This window comes from Artibeus jamaicensis, unplaced genomic scaffold (assembly GCF_021234435.1).
Source record: "Artibeus jamaicensis isolate MK-2021 breed Jamaican fruit bat unplaced genomic scaffold, CSHL_Jam_final contig_402, whole genome shotgun sequence".
NCBI lineage: Eukaryota > Metazoa > Chordata > Mammalia > Chiroptera > Phyllostomidae > Artibeus > Artibeus jamaicensis.
In genome coordinates, this window is record NW_026521818.1 from 14,664,164 (window position 1) to 14,685,673 (window position 21,510).

Sequence of the window (21,510 nt, forward strand, 5' to 3'; positions counted from 1 at the left end):
GGTTCTAGGCTTGGGGTAAATGACACAGACTTGGCCTGTGTTCTCACACAGGCTACAGTACCCTGTGATTACACAGAAGCAGATTATGAAATGTCAGGTTAACTTCACGGTAGGTCACATTTAATTACAATATTGAACTCCATCCTTGACAGGCAGTCTTTATATTTTGATGGCGATTGATTATTGGTTTACAATTAAAACAAGGCCATCACTGAGGTTGAACAATTATTACATCCAGCCATCTGCCCTACTGCAAGATACATTTCTTTTGTAATTCTTTTGTAATTTGTATTTTGGGCATCAGTAGTTACCAGTACTTTGGCTTCATCTTTAAATGCTCATTTTTGATACTTTCAATTTAACTAATAATAATAATACTGAAATTTTCAGTATTAATACTTACTAACATCAGATACTATTCACCATGTTGTACATTATTAGCTCATAATCTTCACAGCCACATTCTGTTATAGATATCATTGTTCCCTGTTTTACAGGTAAAAACTGGTATTCAGAGCTGAAGTAACTACAATTAATTAGTCAGGAAATGATGAAGCCAGGATATGACATGTGCAGTCTAGCTGTAGAATACATACCTGAAACCCCTGCATGGAAATGACTTCTGGGCCCTTTGGTCACCTCTGGCCATCCCTGTTGACCCAGGTCTTTCCCCATTCCAGAACACTCCTCACAGTAGAGGGGGATCATCCAGGGCTGTGATCTCACCACCTTAACCAGCGTGGAACTGCCTCTTCTACCTGACTACACATATTAGCATGGTATTTCCCAAATACCAATCCCATGCAATGTTGTAACATAAAAGAATCTATTTTATTAATTTTAAAAGAAAGCCTGTTGGACAGTAGGATAAAAACAAGGAATAAGAGCAAAAATCAAATGTATTTAACAATAGGATTATTTGTAATAATTTTATTTAATGGACCCACAATTAAGTGGTAGAGAGAAATGTGTTTGAGACAGACCGGGATGAATGTATGAAAATGTAGATCACTGGTGTATGCCCTGTGGGAAGGTGGTTGTTGAAATTGTGGGAGTGGGTGCAGTCACCCAGGAAGACAAGGAATGTGGAGAGAGAAGAACGTTCCCAGGAAGTAACTATGCAGAAGCGAGTCTCACATGGCGGGGGAGAAAGAGTCTTCTACAAAAGAGATTAGAAAGGAGTTTTCAGAAATACAGGAGGGACATTAAGGGAACAAAAAAGGGGTGAGAGACTTAAAGAATTTAAAGAAGGAAGTGGTCAGTAGTGGGAAATAGGCCCTTATAAAGAAAAAGGTTGAAGGGTATCCACAGGATTGTGTAGTTGAGCCGCACTGGTGGCCATAGTAAGAGCAGTGTCTGTGAGGGACAGGAGACATGCAGTGGTAGAGTGAATACAGAGATGTGGAAGTGGAGACAAAAACCAGGACAGTTCTTTTGAAAAAGATGGCAGTGAACGCAAGAGCAGGAAAGTTCATGGTCAGTTGGAGAGGCAGCACGTCTTGAGGCCATGAAGGGTGCCTGTTTAGGCTCACGGGGTCAGAGCAGAGAGCCGACGTTGAGAGTGGCAGCAGGGAAGGAGACCTGAGCACGGCAGAGCTGGAGGTGAAGAGGTGGACTGTCCGTCCCGTGTCCTCAGAGCAGAGGCAGTGGAGCACCATCTGCCATGGAGGGTGTGAAGTTAGGACTTTCTTCCCGAATTGGAAAGACAGGTCATTGGAGAGGGAGATCAGCGTTTTAGAAAAGTATTGTTTTTGAAAATCTCATTTCAGCAGCGTATCTGTGCTTTCACTACCAGCTTTGCTTGTACACATTTTTGTCATTTTACTGGGTGCCTGTTGAGATGTCTGCTTGAAGTTTGGAAAGCTTTGTGAAAAATCATGAACTTCAGGAGAGTTGTTTGGACGACTGGCTTAATTGTTTCTTTAGGAAACTAACTGGGACCTTTATTGTTTAAAAGTCTCTAGCTTGAAAAGGTGCTTGTGATTTTAGTTCTTTCATTCTCTATGGCTCATTATCGTTTGAGTAATGTCTGTTTGTTCACCCAACTGGCTCCAGCTTTCAGGAGTAAGGGCCAAAGCTTTCTGGGGTGGGCAGAGATCCCCATACTCCAGTGTGAAATTCACACATTGTTATTGTGAATCCCATGTATGTTCGAATTATTTTGTGTGGCAGAATGACAAAATTGACTGGTGTAGTCTGGGATGGGTAGTGTTTGTCTTGCATCATCTCCACTTCATGTAGTTTGCACAGCTAAGCTTCAGTGTCTGCCCTTGGCCGCGGATTCTTTTGGATGAAGAAAGACCAAGGAGAAACCCAATAACATGGTTGGACAGACTGAGCTCTTCTTCTTTCCTTTCCAGTCCCAGCTCAGGGCCCCTCTTCCTGCCTCATTAATTCTCACGTCTTCCTCTACTGAGCTTAGAAACATGAGTGGAATGAAGATGCGAAGGAAGGGCTGTGGGACATGCATAGGAAACCGGTCAGAAGAGACAAAAACATCTAACGTTACTTTCCAGCTTGCAGATTGACTTTACGTACATTGTGCTACATGATTATCTGTTTTATAGGTAAGGAAATTGAGCCCCAGAGATATGAAATGACTTATTTTTCAAGAACCACAGAGTTAATAAATGTCAGAACTGGGACTTCCATCCAGATCTTCTCTCTCCAAATCTGTTGTTCTTTATTCAAAAGGCTAAGGCATCAACTAGCATTCATATTATTAATATATTACAACTGTTTTTTTCTTTTAAATATAACATGATTACATTGCTGGACTTGTGGGTTTTACTAAGAAGATTAGTGCTATGTAAATATTATGTACCATTATTACTATTTTTATTGCCATTAAAATCATGGGTTACATAGGGAAATCCATTTTATTCAGTTCAATAATCTAATATCTTAGGTAAATAAAATATTACCCACACCCTCAGGAAGCAGAGAAAGCAATTACATAAACATATAGATGAAACATTGTGTGATGGGTTCTCTAACGGACATATGCCTAAGGGAAAGAAATAATATATAGCCGTGGTTCTTGAAATTCAGCATACATTTCAATCACCTAGATGGCTTGTAGAAACACAGATGGCCCTCTGAGTTTCTGAGAGGGGGCCAAAGAATGAATTTCTAAAATGTTTCTAGATGGTCTTGATGCCACTGGCCAGGAGACCACAGTTTGAAAGCTGGTTTACTTCTACCTGGAAGACTAAGAGAAGATATTATAGAGTGATACCCAGGTAAAGCTTAATGAATTAAAAAGAGTTTGCCTAAGGAAATGGGTGGAATGACATTCCACGTAGAAGGAGTAGGATGTGTAAAGTTATAGACAGAATAGTAGGTGGGGGAACCACAAAAAGTCTGGCATTACCACAACCCGAAGAGACATGGACAGTGATGAGAGATGAGTCTGACTGAAGTCAGGGAGGGCTGCGTGTGCCGTGCTCAAGCACGCAGTTTTTGCCCTGTAGGCAGTGCAGAGCCAGTGGAGGATTTGCAAGAGAGAAACGCCTTAGTCAAATTTGCATTTCAGAAAGCTAATTCATTCTAGTGCAAGTATGGAAGCACAGAGGAAATTCCTACTTGCTACCTAAATATGAAAGAACTCTTTTGAACATTTCTCATAATGCCCAGAGATTAATCGGATGTGTGTATATCTTGGTATTTCAGTCAGTTAATATGTTACTGTGTGCCATGCATGTACATAAATCAAAGATATTATTCTTTCCCCTGGACCCTTGTGGGAACCAATGCAAACACACAGGAAACAACAGAGCATAAGGCAAAACAGTATTTCACCAAGGGCAGAAAAGAGTAAGATCGGGAAGGGGCTGAAGCTGTAGCCGGGGGTTCACGGAGACAGCAGACACACGCTGGCCTTGCAGAACAGTTCCGTTTGTTCTGGGTTACTCCAAGGAGGACCCTGGAGTATAGGAACAGAAGGGGAACTAAACTTTGAACACACAGGGACATCGGAGAAGTGGAGGCACCCGGGTGACCTTGACAGGAGCTTTTCTTAAGGCACAATGGAAGAATGGAAAGTAAGTTTGTATCAAAAGGGCTATTTCTACAGGGTACCCTCTGGAAGACTTTTTAAAAAATAATAAAACTACATAGAGGTAGGATCATAATGCTTCTCAACTATCTGCAGGCCTCTTCTCCTCTCTTACCCCCAAGGATAATAGGAATTAAGGGTACAGAGTATAAAGGCGTGGGCTGGTGGCAAGAGACAGGGAAGGTGCACTGGGCTTTGGTTCCAATAGGGCCAGAATGACAATAGTTGCTGCCCTGGAAGCTGGCCATTGTCTTGAGAGTGAGGTGGGTTTGCATGCTGACAGCTTCATGTAAAAGGCCATCTGTCCTGTGCACTGGGATGAAGGCCTTGGATGCCACGCCCTTCAGCCCCCAGAGGGTAGTCCAGTGTGTTCATGCCAGGGTGACCTCTTGGGTCCTTTGCTTATTCCCAAATTTGCAGATAGTAAAATGGTTCTGCGTGATGGTTTTGTGAATTGTTTGCTCTTTATCTCTTCATGTTACAACTTAAACATCTTTGCAGCATCTCTTAAGTCCTTAACTGAAACAAACCTAAAATTGATGTTTCTTGTTTATAAAGAATGGTGGATTTGTTCACAGTGTAAATTGCAAGTCATTGCTGAATTTGACATTCCATGTACCCTTACAATTACCCAAAGCTTGGATTTTTCTGGTCAACACATCATCCTTTTCTTAGATTGCTGTACTTTTTATTTCCATTACCAAAAGCAACAGATGACTCTTTCTTCCAGATCCTTTTCCCCAAAGGGTTAAGATGCATATGTTCACAAACGTGACCTCCTGTATGACCCTGGGTAGAGAGACAAGGCCGCCAGGTGTAACGTAGGTTGGGGCAGTGGAGGGGCATCAGCCAGGCTCGTCTCTGCCTATGGCTCAGTCCCCACACCAGCCAGGCAGCCGTGCTGTTCAAATTTAAACCTCATCAAATTAAAAGTTTCTGCCCATTGTGGGCCTTTGAGGTCACATAGGAAGTGTTGGAGGTAGAGCTAATAAATCAGAGACTCTGACATGCTTGACTTTAAGTGGAAATGGCAGCTAGGATGCATGTGGCTGGAAATACAGATAGCAGCACACCAGCTTAATCAGATATAGCTCTTTAAGCCCAATGAACAACCCGACTGAATTTATCATTAACTATATTTAAACATAATCAGTCTTAAATTTCTGCTTTCTAAAATTGTGTTTTGGAAGAAGAAAAAAACAGGAGAGAGTAAGGCTGACTTTGCCAAAGGGTGCTTTCATGGTGCACATGGAAGCCAACACAAAAGGCCCAGTTTTAATTGAATTATAGACTGTGTAATTATTTAACCTGTACCAGCTGGTCTCAAGAAGCTACCAGATTCCTGAGAGACCTTGTACTTGGCTAGAAACATAAGGTACCTTATTAGTTCCAACAAAAAAATGCCTTCTGTACCTATGTTACCTCCAACCCCCCAAAGAACATAATGTAGAAGGAAAAAAATCCCTCAAGTTCATTTCTGATTTAAGAAGCAGTCCTCCCTTCCTGAGTATATGAGTGAATTTGCTAAAGCACCTGTGGTCTCTCGGGAACGACTAACACAAACAAGGTGTTATGATTCACACAGGTAAGAGTCGTTTCTCTAATTAGTCACTTGAGATTTTATTTTTCACTTGGAAGTGCTGGATATTTAATTTGTTTGTGATATGAAATTGGCAAGCTGACGATAGCTACAACTGCCCCTCCCTCTGCCCTGCTGTCCCGACACACCGTGGAACTCACTGGGGTAGGGGGTCTCTATGTAGACACTGTGCTTCATCTATCAACATCTAGCTAACAGAGTACCGTTTATTGACAAATGTGTTCTAATTACCCATTCCTTACTTGTAATGCCAGAACAATCCTAACGAGTTTCCCATGATCATTTTTCTTTTAGATTAAATGTTTTTTCTCAATCCCTCAAATTCTGCAACATTGAAGTAATTCATATGTTCTCATTTACATAAGAACTTGTTTCCTAAAGGTACAGAGCAAAATATATTTAGGAAACTATAGTTTATGAATTAAAATATAATTGAAGACAGCCCTTGAGTAAAGAAAGAGTTCACCCTTTTATTTTATTTTTTTTAAACATCCTTCTCTAAAGAAAGATTGATGGGCACCAAGCATAGTTGTCATAAATCATCGCTATTGATTTTACATTTGTTTTAGCTCTTCTGATTTTATGCCCCCTTATGTCATCATTTGTTACCCTGATAGCCAGCCCCTGAGTTGGTGCTGGGACTGAAGCTGCAAGGTGGTTTCTCTCAGTGCAGTCTAATCTATATGTGACACAGATGAGCTTCCAAGTGCAGGCCGGTGCTCCCTCCCCTTTTACAGCATTACCCTGGTATGACCTGTGAAGAGTGGCAACATTAGGGTTGCTCGGCATCGGCACAGACATGGCTCCTGGTTGCTCTGGGTGCTGCAGGAAGCTTTGCCCCTGGCTTTTCACACAGAGATTCACTCCCAGGCTTCAGAGTGCAAATATAATTGGCCATCTTCCGGAAATCAGCAAGGTCGGCATTCTTCCGTCTTCCACTGGCCTCGGAAGTGGTGGGAGATAGAATGCCTCCTGGATACACTATGCCTCGTTTTCTAAAGAAGGGCCTTCCATCCCTCTTTTTAGTCTGCATCTGCTTAGATGCTCGTAGGTTGAGGCTGGGATGTTCCCAGATCACCAAGCAGCCCATTTAGGGCAAAAGTAGCTAGACTTTCTGGATATACATGTTGTACTCAAGTATCACTTCTTATGTTTTGATTTTTCTGGCCAATTTGAGTGAATGTTATGGTCTCATTCTAAGTTGTTATTTTATACTCTTTCTTCTCTGGCTTCCCATTCAGTACTCAGTCACATCACTCAAGACCATCCCAGAACTGTGCCGAAGATGTGACTCTCAAAACGAAGACAGATCAGGTAGGTTCCACCTCTTACATCCCCTCCTCCTCTGGGCTCCCAGAGTGTGGAGGCTGTTTCCCCTCACATTGTTCGCCCCTGCTTTCTGCTTTCTTTTTCCTTTATGGTTCCTCTGCTCACCCCCTCCCTCAACAAACAGATGTTAGGTCATCCTCCAAAGGCTAACAGGACAGGGAGGCCTTAATGAGGACACAGCTGTATACAAATAAATGTAGGCGATCAGCTCCACAGCCCAAACCACAGTATACGCAGCAATTTACCGAAAACCCGAGAAACCATTGGTGACAAAACATAATGATGCAGACGCCAATAGAAAAGTGTTGGATGCATTTGCTACCCATATGGCAAGGCCAGCCTGGGGGATGGTGCTTGGCCAAAGTCTGAAACTCTATCAGGGATGTGACATGATAGACTCTGCAATAAGGCATTCTGTAACAGTTAAGATTAAAGCAAAGCTTTGGAGTTTAATAGTGTAAACTAAACAGAGAATTATGGCATATAGATGGAAACCAGCTGGTTGACCTTTTCTCCTCGCATACCCCACCACCCCTGACCAACACAAAAAGTGTATTCAGGCTTGTTTTGCCCTCTGTTAATCAAATGAAACCTCCCCCCCTTTTGTCTCTGTGATGGGCAAAAATAAAAAAAAAAAAAGGATATTGATGGAATGATACCATGGCATCAAACTATGAAATGATGTTGATTATATTTTCAGGTAATTAAGGCATCACCATTAACCTTGCCTCCTCGAACTAGAATCCTGAGAACCATGGTAATGGAAGGCTTAAGATATAAGGGGTGATCCTCCCAAACCAGAATTATCTTGTAGAGGGTGGGCCCCTAGTAGTACATACAGGCTTTCCCCACAGGTGAGCCCACCTGTGTCAGTGCACCAGCTGGCGTTGTTGTACAGGCATTGTTCAGCTTCCGTGAATTTTTTTTGAAGATTCGACACATTTGCCCATTTCACGATGGGTGATTTTTGAGCGACATGCCTACTCCATGCCGAGTGTTCAACAGTTTATGACCAAAAACGGCATGAACCCCATGCCCCACCCTCCCTATTCACACAGGCTCACCCTGAGAGATGTTTTTCATTTCCCTGGATGAAAAAAATCCTCAAATGGAAATGGTCTTTGTGGAAGAGGTGAAACAAAATACGGCACTAAACGACATCAAAATCAGTGAGTTTAAAAACTGTTTTGGGCAGTAGAAAAAAGTCTCAACAGTTGTATTACATCAAGTGGAGAGTACTTTGAAAGTGATGGAAGTTTGAACATGTAAGAATAAATCCACATTTTTAAAAAAATCTAGTTTTTTATTTTGGTTTACCCCTCATAATACTAGAATTATGTGTATCATGCTTTAAAATAAACAGATGGTTCTTACCTATGAAGCTACTAGAATTCTAGGCCTTTCTCACTGAAAGGACTTGTACAAAGCTAGTTTGCTTTTCTCCTGGACTGTTTGCTTTTGCTTTTTTTTTTTTTGACATTTTGCTTAGATGGGACAGGGAAGATTATTAGTCTCTCTGGGTTTGTTTATCTCTGTTTTTTTCTTGGAGGGGAGGAGGTGTGTATGAGTGAAAGTAATGCTTCAATCTTTGAATCAGAAACATCATAGAAGATGGTTTGAAGTTCAAATAACAGTTTTCATTTACTTTCAAATTGCAAAAAATATTTTTTATTTCAAACATACTCGAGCTTCCGTCGGGTTTAACAGAGGCTTTGGCCATATGGCCTGTCAGGATGTGTCTCCTTAAAAGGCATCGCTGGCTTCCAAGTTGAGCCTCTCCAACTGCAGCGGACAAGCCGCCAGCCTCAGAGTCAAAAGGACCTGGGTTCAGGTTAGCATTCAACCGGTTACCAGCTGTATGATGCTGAAACTTTGACTAATTTATCTATAAAATAAAAAATCAACTTGTTCTGCCAGTGTTACCAGGCTATATTGTTAGGCTAAAAATTAGTATATCTGAAGGTACTTTGTCAATGCAATATTTTCTTTTTTCATTCATCAGAGTGAAGAGTAAGGGAGACAAAATAATAGCTAACACTTCTGTGTAGCTTAATGTTCAAGCAAGGTTTGGTTGTAAGCACTTTACTAACATTAGCTCAGTTGACCATAAAATCCCTGTGAGCTGAGCACTAAAATGTTTGTGTTATATAGATGGGCAAACTGAGACAGAGAACAGAGAAGTTAAATACCTTGCCCAGAGTCACACAGCAATTAAGTTACAGAGCTGGCATTCAAACCCCAGGAAGTCTGCCGCTATCGTCTGTCTGTTCTCTCATCCACTGCATACACTGCCTCTCAAATAGCTGGACTCAGCGGGACTTAGTTGCATTAATTTAATTTTACCATATTATCTTTTTATGACTTTAAAAATTAGGATTTTCCCTCCTCAGCTAGGTGGTGATTTTCTCCATTAAATACCTATTCTTGCTTAGCAAGTTAAGTGACTTAACTGAAGCTTTTAAAAATAATTTTCTGGCCCTAGCTGGTGTAGCTCAGTGGATTGAGTGCAGGCTGCGAACCGAAGTGTTCGATTCCCAGTGAGGATACATGCCTGGGTTGGGGGCCAGGTCCCTGGTAGGGGCCACATGAGAGGCAACCACACATTGATACTTCTCCCTCCCTTCCCCTTTCTCTAAAAATAAATAAAATCTTTAAAAAATACTTTTCCCTGGGATTTGTTAATTCCATTCTGGGCTAGTTCACTCTGGGTGTGACTTCTAGCCACTTCTCCAATAGGTGGTGCTAGACATTTCTTTTCTGGTTAAGAAGGAACCCAGTTTCCAATTCAGAAGCGTTAAACCTTCAATGAGAGCAAAGACCCCCGTGATCAAGATAGTCAGCAAAAGTTAGGCCTGGTAGGAAATGGATAAATGGGGAAAAAACTCTCAATGTAATCTCATGTACAGTCCAACTTGATAGACCATTCGAGGCTGGTAAACCACTTTCTGATAGAGTGAGAGTGTTCCCAGAAAAAGAAGCACGCGGAAATATCGATCTCTGCATAGTACTGTGCAGAATTATCTGTGGGATTCTTTGAGAGAAATCTCAACATAGTAAATTTGCACAGCCAGTTTCAGAACTAAGGCATCCCTGGTCAGTTCTGTGGGCATCCAAATGTACAAACAACTGCCTCCACAGCCGTCCAGACGTGCTCATGGCAAACACCTAGGAGGCGCCTGCTCCCGAGTGCTTGAAAACTCCCAGATGGCAGCAGACAGTGTACTTGCTTCAGAGGCGAGTCTGCACCTTTCTTTTGGACGGGGCACCCTCTAGGGATACTTTCCCCCAGATCTTCCGTCACTTGGAATGTATTCCACCAGATCAAGGCTTTTCTCTTTCCTTTCTGAAGTTGGTTAAGCACTTTCTTCTTTGTGTAGGTTGTCAAATGTTAATGTCCATCTCTGTATTAACAAGTTTTGACCAGACATTCTTGGGTCCATTCGTTATTTTTTCATTCAACAAATAATTGGTGAGTGTTCTCTGTCCTAGGCACTGGGAACACTGTAACAGCAAGACACAGACAAGGTCCCCATCCTCACGGTGCTTACATTCTAGGGGATAACAGGCAAGAGGCAACCAAATACGTGACTGAACCAGATCATTCCAGAGGGTTATAAGAGGTGACTGAAGCCATGTGATAGAGTAACTTGTAGGAGTTGGGGAGGGGCCGGGGTTTGAAGGGTCAGACGGTGTTAGAAGGACCCAGCCGCATGAACACTAGTGAAGAGTGTTGCAGGAAGTGGAACTAGAAGTGCAAAGTCCTTGGGCCAGGAATGAGCTGAGTATGTGTGAGGAAGAAAAGAAAAAAAGCAATGTAGCTGCAGCATGGTGATCAAGTGAGGGCGAGGTCAGGGTCAAGGTCAGGCTGTGTAGGGCCCTGTCCATCACGTATACAGGATTCAGATTCATGGCCAGTCCCATGAAGAGCACCGCCAGCAGGAATGCAATCTTTCTAAAATCCTATTACCCGCAAAGAAGCCTCAGCCTATAGGATCATAACTCTCAACAGAAGAGGGGGCCCTGAAAATCATCTAGTCTGAGAGAGAGCAAGTGAGATTGCAAACGATAGAGCATGTGGGTGAAATGTTGACACTTGATGAATGTAAATGAAAGGCATGCGGTGTTCTCTGTACTGTTTTTAGTTTTTCAACTCTTCTATAAATTTATTGACAAATAAAAAGTTTTTTAAAAGGCAAAAAAAAATTCATGTAGTGTGCAGGTCATCAGATCTTTGAAGGTGATGGTGACCATTTTCCCTGCAGTCATCCAGCCTGTGCTCACCGCTTCACTGGCACAGAGCTCATAGCCTCATGCGACTGCCTATCCATGAAAGTTCTTTTTTCTTACTACAGCTAATAATTTATTGGAGTGACATTGGTCAATAAAATTATATACAGGTTTCCCGTGTACATCTCTATAATACATCATCTGTATATTTCTTTGTGTGTTCACCACCCAAAGGTAAAGGGAGTCAAATATATGGTGATAGAAGGTTAACATTTTGTTCAAAAATCAGTGCATCTCAAAGTTTCACCCCTTAAACCGGCTCTTCCTGTGGAATGATAGACTAGGATGGTCCCTCCTGAGCTCCGTGTGTAGGGGTGGCAGTCATCCTCAGTCTTGTCTTCTCTTGGATAAAATTTCCCTCTGCAGCTTTAAGCGCATCCTGCTCCTTGCACTCTTGTGGATGATTGCAGTTTTTCAGCATCCCTCTTAAAAGTGGGGCACTCAGAACTGAACCTGTGGTTTCTCCATATATGGTCTAATCAGAGCCTGTCAGCCCTGCAGAGCAGCCATCCCAGGACACCCCGTCCACCTCTCCTGCCTTCCCAGGTGGGCCACAAAGACAGCACTCCTGCCCGTCCTCTCTGTCTGTTCGTCAAGGGCTCTGAGAGGAACAGGAGAGTCACCTGAGTCTAGTTTGGGGCCCTTGGAAGCCCCTCTGTGAGACATGCACCCCAGGACTCACTCCACTGCATCCCTGGACCGTGGGCCAGGTCCATGGTGGGATTTGACGAAGGCAGATGGCAGAGCACTGTCAGAGGCCTGGGCAGCATCTGCACCCTTCACTAGGTCGCTGATGCCCGTGCGTCTGCCCTGGAAGTGCCCTTCCTCTAGCCAAAGGCTTTGATGCCTATAGTAATCTGTCCTTGGACAGGAATATTTTAAATGGTTCTCCACTGACTACACAACACTAGGACTGGGTTACACATTTTGTGAGAAATGAAGCTTTGAAAAGAACTGTGAAGGCAGCGCAGATACCACAAGACAGCAGGAGGGAGGGGAAGAACTAGGAGTGAGAAGATTGAGAACAAATTTTGCCTGTCCTTGGAGCTAGCTGCTCAGGTGTTGTTGAGGGTTCTCAGTCATTTCTTAGGGGCAGAGCATACCAGACATGTCCAGGTCCTCTGTAAGTAGCTTATCTGTCCTCAAAATCATTCTGTGTGGGAGGACCATTTTGATGCCCATTTTATTGATGTGGAAACTGAGGCTTGCAGAGGGTAACTAGTTTGGCTGTAGCTCTGGAGCTAACAAGTGCGTTTGAAACCTGAAGTGCCGACTCCAGAGCCACTGTGAAGTTGAGCCACTTAAGTAATTTTAGTATAAGGAGCCTTGTGTGGTTAGTAGTGTGGGGCAAGAATAGTGTAGTTAGTAGCATGGAAGTAGCATGGGGAGAAAAGTTTACACCTCTAAAAGAAAGTGATTTGTGAAATGTTTGCACGTATTCTCTGTTTAATTTCCACCACTCACATAGGAAAAGAGGACAACACGGACTGCGTGTTAACTGTGCTGTACGTTTTCCCAAATGAGCACTAAAACATATTATGTTGACATATGGTATTCGAATCAAACATATTCAATTACAATGACTTTGAGTTTTTTAAAAATTAAGTAGACATTCAAATGCACATTTGTTTCAAGTCACGGTGCTTTAAATGTCTTGTGATTTTTCAAAATATGTATCTACTGAGCTCATTGTATCATTTTCTTATGAAAGAAAGAAGATAAATATTAATGCAGCTTTGCAACCGAGAGCTTAGATGCAGAGGTTACAAAATCCAGTTATGTAACAGTAATAAATGGCCTTGGGAATGTATTGGAGAAAAGATTCTGAAAGAATAGACCTACATTATACACCAGCACCAGATGACAATGAGTAAAGAAATACTTTTTTAACTTGATATCTGGTAAAAGTCACTTTGGATGCATATTTTAAAGCATCGCAAATTTCGCTGTATTTTTACTCCCTGTGTGTATAAATTTTGTGACAAACCCTGAACTTTTGAACATACAGGGTTTTCTAAGACTTCCAAGGATTTGACCAGCATCTAAACAAAAAAAGTCAGCATGACATTTGTTCTTTGAAAGCCGCTGTGACATAGCCGATGATGCTGCGTGTATAAAACCCTGCTTTCCACTTTATTAAGGTCGAATAGCTCAAAGTCTGAAAAGAAGGTTGGCAGGCCAGTTTAAATTGAAAATCCTGCTGATTGATTCATTTGACATGAAAAAAAAAAAGATATAATATAAAACAGACTCCAAAGAATAGGAAAATACATTTTCTAAGATCCAATCAAGAAAATGAGCACTCCAACCTAATACAGTAAACAATCTAACATTTATGACAAAACTCTCTGTTGTTTAACTGTAGCAAAAACTTACATTAAGTCATCTAGATGAGAATGTTAGTCAAATAAAACAATTATTTTTATTTGTCTTGAAAAATATATAATTATATAAGAAATATGATTTGTTATAAGAAATTATAATTATACAAGGGATATGATTCATTATAAGATTCATTTTATGATTCATTATGAGAAAAGTAAAAACTGCAATTAACCCTACCACAAAAACAAAATTACTGTACTTCTTTCTGGTACTTTTTTCCTGGAGGCATATTTTTTGGATGATTGCAATCATAAGTAAGGACAGTTTTGTCTATTGCTTTTTCCTTTATTAGAGAATGTGCATGGCCATCATTTTGAATGAACCACAGGATTTATAAGTCTCTGGCTAAAGGGAGAGACCATCTCTGCCTTTTAATCGTTAACACTCTATTTATGTTTCTAAGAAAGAGAGTAGACAGCATTATGGGGAACAATGGGAGCAGGGGTTGATTGAAAAGTTGAAATTAAACTCTGGTAATGTCAAAAATAATGAAAGGGACTGGATGCAGCAGATCTTAAATACGTTGCGTCCTTGGCCCTCTACTTGACCCTTTCTGTCTTTACTTGAAAATTTCTTCTCTTTATCTGACCACAACTATAAGCACCCCTGCTCTCTGACTTTTTAAAAGGCTAACAACACTGTGAAGCTAAGGAAGTCAGGAATGAGACAGTATTAGAGAGAGAGAAAATTTAGGGGAAAGGACTCATGAGCTCCTCTTCCATGTTTTTGTTTAATTTTATTGGACTCTTAGAAACATGCCCCACCCTTAAACCAGAGAAATCTCCTGGTAGAAATGAGTTCAAGGGAATCTGCGGTAGGAAGGGTGAGAAACTGGAAGTACAGAGACAAGCATTTAGGGTGGGAGGGAAAGAACTGAAGCACAGGGACAAGGAACCTGGCTGAGGCCTTACACCGGCTTCCTTCTCAGAAGTCTCAGTCCTGTCCTGAGGGAGAAGTGGATTCCTGGCCCATCCACCCAGTTCAAGGCTAAAGTGTGAGTACCTGGCAGTGGGGTGGGGGAAGGAGGCTGTTACTAGGTTGGGAGCCTTGTGGCATCTCTGACAGCGCCTCACTTGTTGGTGAAAGCATATCTTCTTTCTGTTGTTTCCCAATATTAAATGGGCTCTGCCTTCCCATTTTAAATGACCCTCGTTTGGTCCACATATTTCTTTTGCCCTAACTCGTCCCATTAAAAAAAAAGTCCTCAAAGAAACTAAAAGTCATAGAAACAGAACCTTAGAATCTCCTAGTTGAAGGATCATCAGAGAAACTCAAGGGCCTTGACTTTCACTAAAGCGCAGACCCTGCCGTGGCAGTTGGTCACTCACTTGAGCGTTGCATCTCACAGTGTGGTCCGGGACTGGCTCCAGCACCAGCAGCATCACCTGGAAGCCTGTTAGCAATGCGGGCTGCCAAGCCTTGCCCCAGCCTCCAGAACCAGAATCTGCATTTTACCAGGCTCTCCAGGTGACTCATTTATGCATATCCAACTTTGAGAAGCACTCGCTTAGGCCATCTTGCTGCTCATTAATTGTCCATGGTAAGGCATGGTGATCTCTTCTAAAATGCAAATCTGATCATGTCACTCGATGCTCAAAAGCAGGCAATGGTTTCCCAAGATGGTTCTCAAGATGTACATTGGGAAACACTCTTATGTGTCCTTCAAGGCCCTGACCCATCTTCTCCTGGGTCTGCAAGTTTCCTCATGTGCCACCCTCCCTTTGCTTTCTGCCTGCCAGTCACATACAGGAATCTCCTTCAGTCCTCCAGATGTGCTGTGTTCTTTCACTTGAGGATGTCCTTCTGTCTTTCTTTTCACCTCCAAGTTCAACTCATTAGGGCCTCTTTCCTATACTCCCCACACCACCACCATCTAATGGAAATGTAATATAAGCCATGTACATAATTTAAGATTTTTCTATTAGCCATATTAGAAAATATTAAAGTGAGGTTAATTTAATAATGTCTTTTATTTAACTCAATAAGTCAAAACTATTATCATTTTGACATGTACCAATAGCCACAGATGTCTAATGACTTCTATTTTGAACAGTGCAAGGCCTAGATTACATCAATACCCACCCCAACCTTGGATCATTTCTTAGCTCTCTGTACTTTCCCTGTTTAAATATCTGTGTTTCAAAAACTATTAATAATGTGATACTGGTTTAATATCAGTTTTCTCTAATAGACAAATAAAATCTCTTTGGGGTAATTTTGTTCATTATATGTACAGTGCCTGGCACTGGTGCCAAATACAGGGATGGGGAAAAGTAGGTTTACAGCTATGAAACACAGACTTTTTCTTGTATTATGATTTATTTAGTAACTATTGCATTATGTCTTTTTCCATATGAACCACTGTAAGCCACTTTTGTCCACCCCTGTGTATACTGAGGTGTGGATGGAGGAATGGAAGTGAGAAGAGGTGAAAGGCAGCCTTACTTCTTTGGGTTTTGTGTTACAATGGAAATGCAGGACGCAGCTCTTCATTTGGCTTGATGCCTCGATCCTTCAGTTATCTCCCCTTGTAGCTACACAGCCAGTGTCCTTCTCTCTATGGAGTCATTATCCTCATCAGATGAGCCCCCTCTAATTATCTCCTATCTTACAAAACAAGCAAACTAGTGGTTTCCGCCCTGATTCTCTGCTGCTGCCTCTCCCCCACCCCATGATTTACAGCCAACCTGCTTTGAAAACCTAAGGGAACCTCCATCTCTAGTCTGCTACCTCCCATGCATCGTGAGTACCTGCAGTGTGACCTACACCTCTCCAGGAATGGTCACAACTTCCACGTTTCTGAGTCCATTGATACTGATACCTTCATTTTTCTTGGCCTCTTTATTTTGGACTTGGCTCTGCCTTCCTGGAAACATTCTCCTCTCTTATTTTTGTGATTCTACCTGCCCCCTCTTTTTCCTCCTAATACTCTGACATCTTCTTGGTCCCCTTTACAGTTCCTTCTCTACTTGACCTGTAAATATCTAAGTGGCACTTAAGTATTCAACAGGACTCTGTCTCCTCTCTTTCTTTGGGTTGGTAGCTCAATTACTCTCACAGCTTCAAATACCATGCCTCATCACTCTAGGCTTTCTACATTATGGCTCACTCAGTATCTCCATAATGTGCCCTATGGAATTCCAAAGAGGAAGTCTTGAATCTCCCTCCTCATCTTGTTCCGTCTTGTACTCCCCCTTGGTAAAGGCACTGAATTTCCTAAAATAGCCACTCACTGGCTGAAGCCCGAATTCTTCCTCCCTTTCCTTCCAACTCAGCATCAATCTGTATACCAGGTCCTGAGTTGTCTGTGTTCAGAGTAATTCCCCAGCTGTTTACTTCCTGCATCCCACCAGCTAGTCAAGGCCAGCTTAATGTGTCATCTGCGTTAATGGCATCAACTAATCTCACTTCTTTGTTCACCATCAGCCCTTACCCACCCTCTGTTTCCCACAGAGTAAGCAGAAGGATATATTTTATAAGGAAAAGCAGATCAAGTCACTGCTGTCAAATTCCCCCAGGGGTACCACATTTCAGTTAAAATATAAACCAAACTCTGTTGTGGCCAATAAAACCCTGAAATGAACTGGCCCCTGACCACCTCCCCAACTTGACTTTCGATCACATTCAGCCTGGCTCACTCTGCTCCAGATAGAAGGACTTTGGAACCGGCCAGGTTCTCTCCTGCTTTAGCCATTTGAAAATGTGCTTCCTTGCACCCAGATCTCCACAGAATCATCTTTCTTCTTGTGTTTTTTTTTTTTTTCCCAGATCTGCTTGGTTCTGCCATTAGGACAGGGAATGTGTCTATTTCACTTGGCTTTGCACTTCTAGAAACACATGCACAGAAGATATTCGACAAATGCTTGCTGAATAAATAAACCCTATAAAATATTTTACTATTCCGACAATTCCTTGAACATATCTGAACAAGCTTTATCACATTCTTGTGTCTCTAGCTTACCTCAGACACTGACACCTTGAACCAGTTGAAAGAATTAGCAGCTTAAAATACGAATTCTCAGTGTTAAGATGACTAAATTTAGGCTGATGCACTAAAGATAAACAAAGCTGGGAAATCCTTCCACTCCATCATTTCTAAGAACAATTGTTATGAAAAACCACTTTCCTAACTTTGCTCCCACACGGAAGCTCCATAATGAGTGGCGGCCAAAATCTAGGCAGAGAACACAGTTGGGGATTTAGGTAAAAATGAGTCCAAAATGAGTACAGCCAGGTTTTGCCACTGGTTTCTGAATCTAATTACCTACATGTGACCCAAATAGAGAAAATGTGAATTGCATGTTTAGGAAATAATTTTCACTTTCACGAAAGCGGCACTGCGGTGTTATGGAAACAAGCTGGAGTCAGAGGACCTCAGTCCTGGTTGAGAAGTCAGTGTGCTGTGTAATTTTCCACATAACACTTAAAATTCCCTGAGTTCTCATTTATTTGCAAGTAAGAATACGTGATAACTGCTCATCCATTCTTCATTTTTTTGTGAAAACTTCTAAGAAAATCATACACTTGAATGCAGAAACGTAGATAGCTTTACAAAAATATATTCTACTAACAATTCTGAAGTGTTCGATGGAGGAAATTTTAGAGTTCCAGTAAAGAAAGACCATTTTGAGGAAGTCCTGAGGTGCATGTAAGTCTTTTTTTTTCCTTGGTTATTCCAGTGTCTGGGCGGTGCACACTGAACTGCACCAGGAGGCAGAGGCAGAGCGGCTCCACCCTGCGTGTGTCCTGGAATGAGCCTCTATCTGCACTTGGCTGTGCTCGGCTGCACCTGCCCTGTCCTCTCTGCAGCCTCGGAACTGAGACGCCTGGCCCAGGGCAGAGCTCACATGGGCCTGCCAAGAGGAAGAAGAGCAGGCTGCAGGCCACCGCTGGCTTTTCCTCCCATTTTTTCTCCCCTGGGATTGTTAAGGTGCAGCCCACTGAAAACGGGACCAGGTTTCACCGCCTTACCATCTTGTTTCTTATAGAAAATAGAATTCATTTCGCTTTCAGGAAAAAAAAGTAGAACACTCTTGTATCCTGAAGAAGCCCCTTTTCTTTCTCTCCTTGATGTCTAACGCTGTGTTTCTAATGCGGATACATGATTTCTATATGTAGAAGTAAAAGAAACAGGCCTTTGGGGAGCCATCGCTGGAGACGGGGAGCAGAGGGTGGAGGGCAGGGATTCCCCAGTTCTCTCCCTGTCCCACCTGCCCCAACACACACACTCCCCTCCATCTGCCTCTGGCTCTGTCTTACAAAGGAGCGGTGCCTTGAGTTGCCTGCGTTCCACAGTAGAGCAACTCTGTAAAACACCGCCACCTTCAGTTAAAACTGGTAAGTGTGTTTCTGCGCGTTCCAGAAAACACACCGAGCAAGTTCTCTGATTTCTGTGCTTCTCTGCTTGATGTCTCTTGATGTGTATCTCTCTCTTCACTTTAGCACAAGAGGGAAAAGGGGAAGGAAGGAAAGGAGAGAGGCAGGGAAGGAGCCTGGAGTGAATATAAGACTTAATCCACAGCAGAGGTTTTGCTAATGTCAAAGTGAAGGTCAGCATACTTTTTAGATGACAGAATAACTCTGAAACCATGTACTTTCTCAGACCCACCAACTGTTATTCTGTGTAAACTATACTTTTGAAGTCCAGCAGTTTAAAGTTGTCAAAATATTGCATCTGATTTTATGATAGAACATGCCTTATTGGTGGAGAAGTATCATTTCTATCCAGGGCAGTAGCGGTTTGAGTATGCATACACATATTCACAGACCCAAGGAGCTGGTGCAGGTTGGGTACTAAGTTAGTCAGCAGTCTTGACAGTTCTGGACAGAACTGGGAATAATGAGGCATGGATCTGACATTCGCAGCAGCTGCTTGGTATCAGCAGCCACTTAACATCGGGAAATTTAGAACCAAATCATGAATCTTTTCCAACAGTATTTTAACCTCTTACTGTGAATAAATCATTGACTGATATTTTTTGTAAGTACAGCACTAAAGTTCTCAGTACTTCCCTACAGCTTCACAGCACTCTCAGTAAAGGGTCTGTGGCATCAATGAAAGGAATGAGCAAGCAATCCAGTTGGAACATTCCAGAAACATGCATCCCTCACACACATTCGTTATTCCCAGCACTGTGGCCTGAGCAAAATTCTCCGAATCTAGAGTGAACCCAACCCTTTCTTGGGTCAGGTTATAGCCTAGGACCACACAGAACAGTGACCAGCAGGCAGTCCTCACCCAGACACCATGCCCTCTTGCAGGAGATGGTATCAGTCACCACGTCTTCCCGAGCCTGAGGTGTTCGCAATAAGTGGGCCCACTGGAGATTTCAGTTTACGTTGGGTTAAGGAAACTTGTAACTCTAGCATTGGCTCCCCGCCATCTTTCATCATACCCCTTCCTTGGGTATGAAAATGGAAAAAATGAAATGCTGAAGAACTTAAAAGGCATAGTCTCGAAGGTACCTAGGTTTCCAATAGCTAGAGATATGGAGTGTATTGTTATATACATTTAAGGCAATTACAGTTAAAGCTGACCATTTTGTTTCATGGGATATAGAATCCATTTAATTTATTAAAGATTTTTCTTTCTTTCTTTTTTTATTTATTTGTTTTTAGAGAGGGGAAAGGAGGGAGAAAGAGAGGGAGAGAAACACCAATGTGTGGTTGCCTCCAGTGTGCCCGCTACCAGGGACCTGGCCTGCAACCTGGGCATGTGCCCTGACTGGGAATGGAATCGGCAACCTTTTGGTTCACAGGCCAGCACTCAGTCCACTGAGCCACACCAACCAGGGCGAATCCATTTAATTTTCAACAATAAACAGTAGGGATACATGATTTTGTCCTAAAGTCATATCCCTTTTCTTTACCTTCTTGATGTCTAAAGTTTGTATTTTCTAATATGGAATGGATAATTCCATATTTAGAAGTAAAGTAAATAGGCCTTTTGGGAGCCAGCATTGACGTTAAGTCAAGAAAATTAGATCCACTGTTGCAACAGCAAACTGTACATTATCTTCCTAAGAAAATACTAATTTATCAGTCCCAAGAGCCAAAGAATTGTTCTGTGTCAGCAATCGGCTTAGCCTCATAATTATAAATTTGTAAGGATCTGTTGAGAGACATGGATCCAGAAGAATTATAGTGTTTCATAGTGAATCACTCAGAATAAAGAACCCTGTTATTTGTAGACATTCCATACCGTCACAAAAATTTAGAGGTGGGTCGGGTCTTGGCAATCATGTAGTCTAACCCCTTTAGTTTACAGATGAAGAAATCAAGACTTAAAACTTGTAGGAAATATATGAAAATGTTGAAATGTGCAGCGCGTCTTCTGAATGTCTGAACATCTTCACTAGCTTACTAGCACTATCTCTGAAATGGTCAACATAGTTAGCTTGTCCAAAATTCAGCAAGAGTGCCTCACTGTGACCAGACTCCCATGTATTTCCTATACTTAGCATCCTTGGCCTAGCATAGGTCTTTCTCCTTCCTCCTTTCTTTCTTCTTCCCTTCCCCCCTCCTCCATTTATCCATTAAAAGATTTTGTTACTGAGTCCCCGTATCTGTGAGATGCTATTCTGCACAGAGGTCTGGTTATGAAGACAAGGGGGTTTATAAGCAAACTTTGCCCTTGAGGAACTATCAACAGAGAAGGTGAGACAAATGCATGAGTGAACAGTTGCAACAGAACTTCGGAAATGCCCAACTCTGTATGGCCGGGTATGACCTGGGCCCTGAGAAACGCGGAGCAACAGTGCCCTGGGAGAGTCAGGGGAAGCACACCAAGGAGGTAACGCCAGAGGGGAATCTCGTGGGGGGGGGGGGGCTGCCTCTCAGGCAGAGAAGGCCA

At 42.3% G+C, this 21,510-nt stretch overlaps 1 protein-coding gene across 8 annotated transcripts in view; it reads left to right on the forward strand.

The window, feature by feature from the left end:
* SNCAIP (synuclein alpha interacting protein) overlaps nucleotides 1-21,510 on the forward strand; it is a 142,939-nt gene that overhangs the window by 82,044 nt on the left and 39,385 nt on the right. For all 8 annotated transcript variants that reach the window (XM_053665327.1, XM_037165553.2, XM_037165551.2 and 5 more), the window contains one exon: nucleotides 6,899-6,971. In XM_053665327.1, the coding sequence (XP_053521302.1) occupies nucleotides 6,899-6,971 (73 nt within the window). The remainder of the gene's footprint in view (nucleotides 1-6,898; nucleotides 6,972-21,510) is intronic.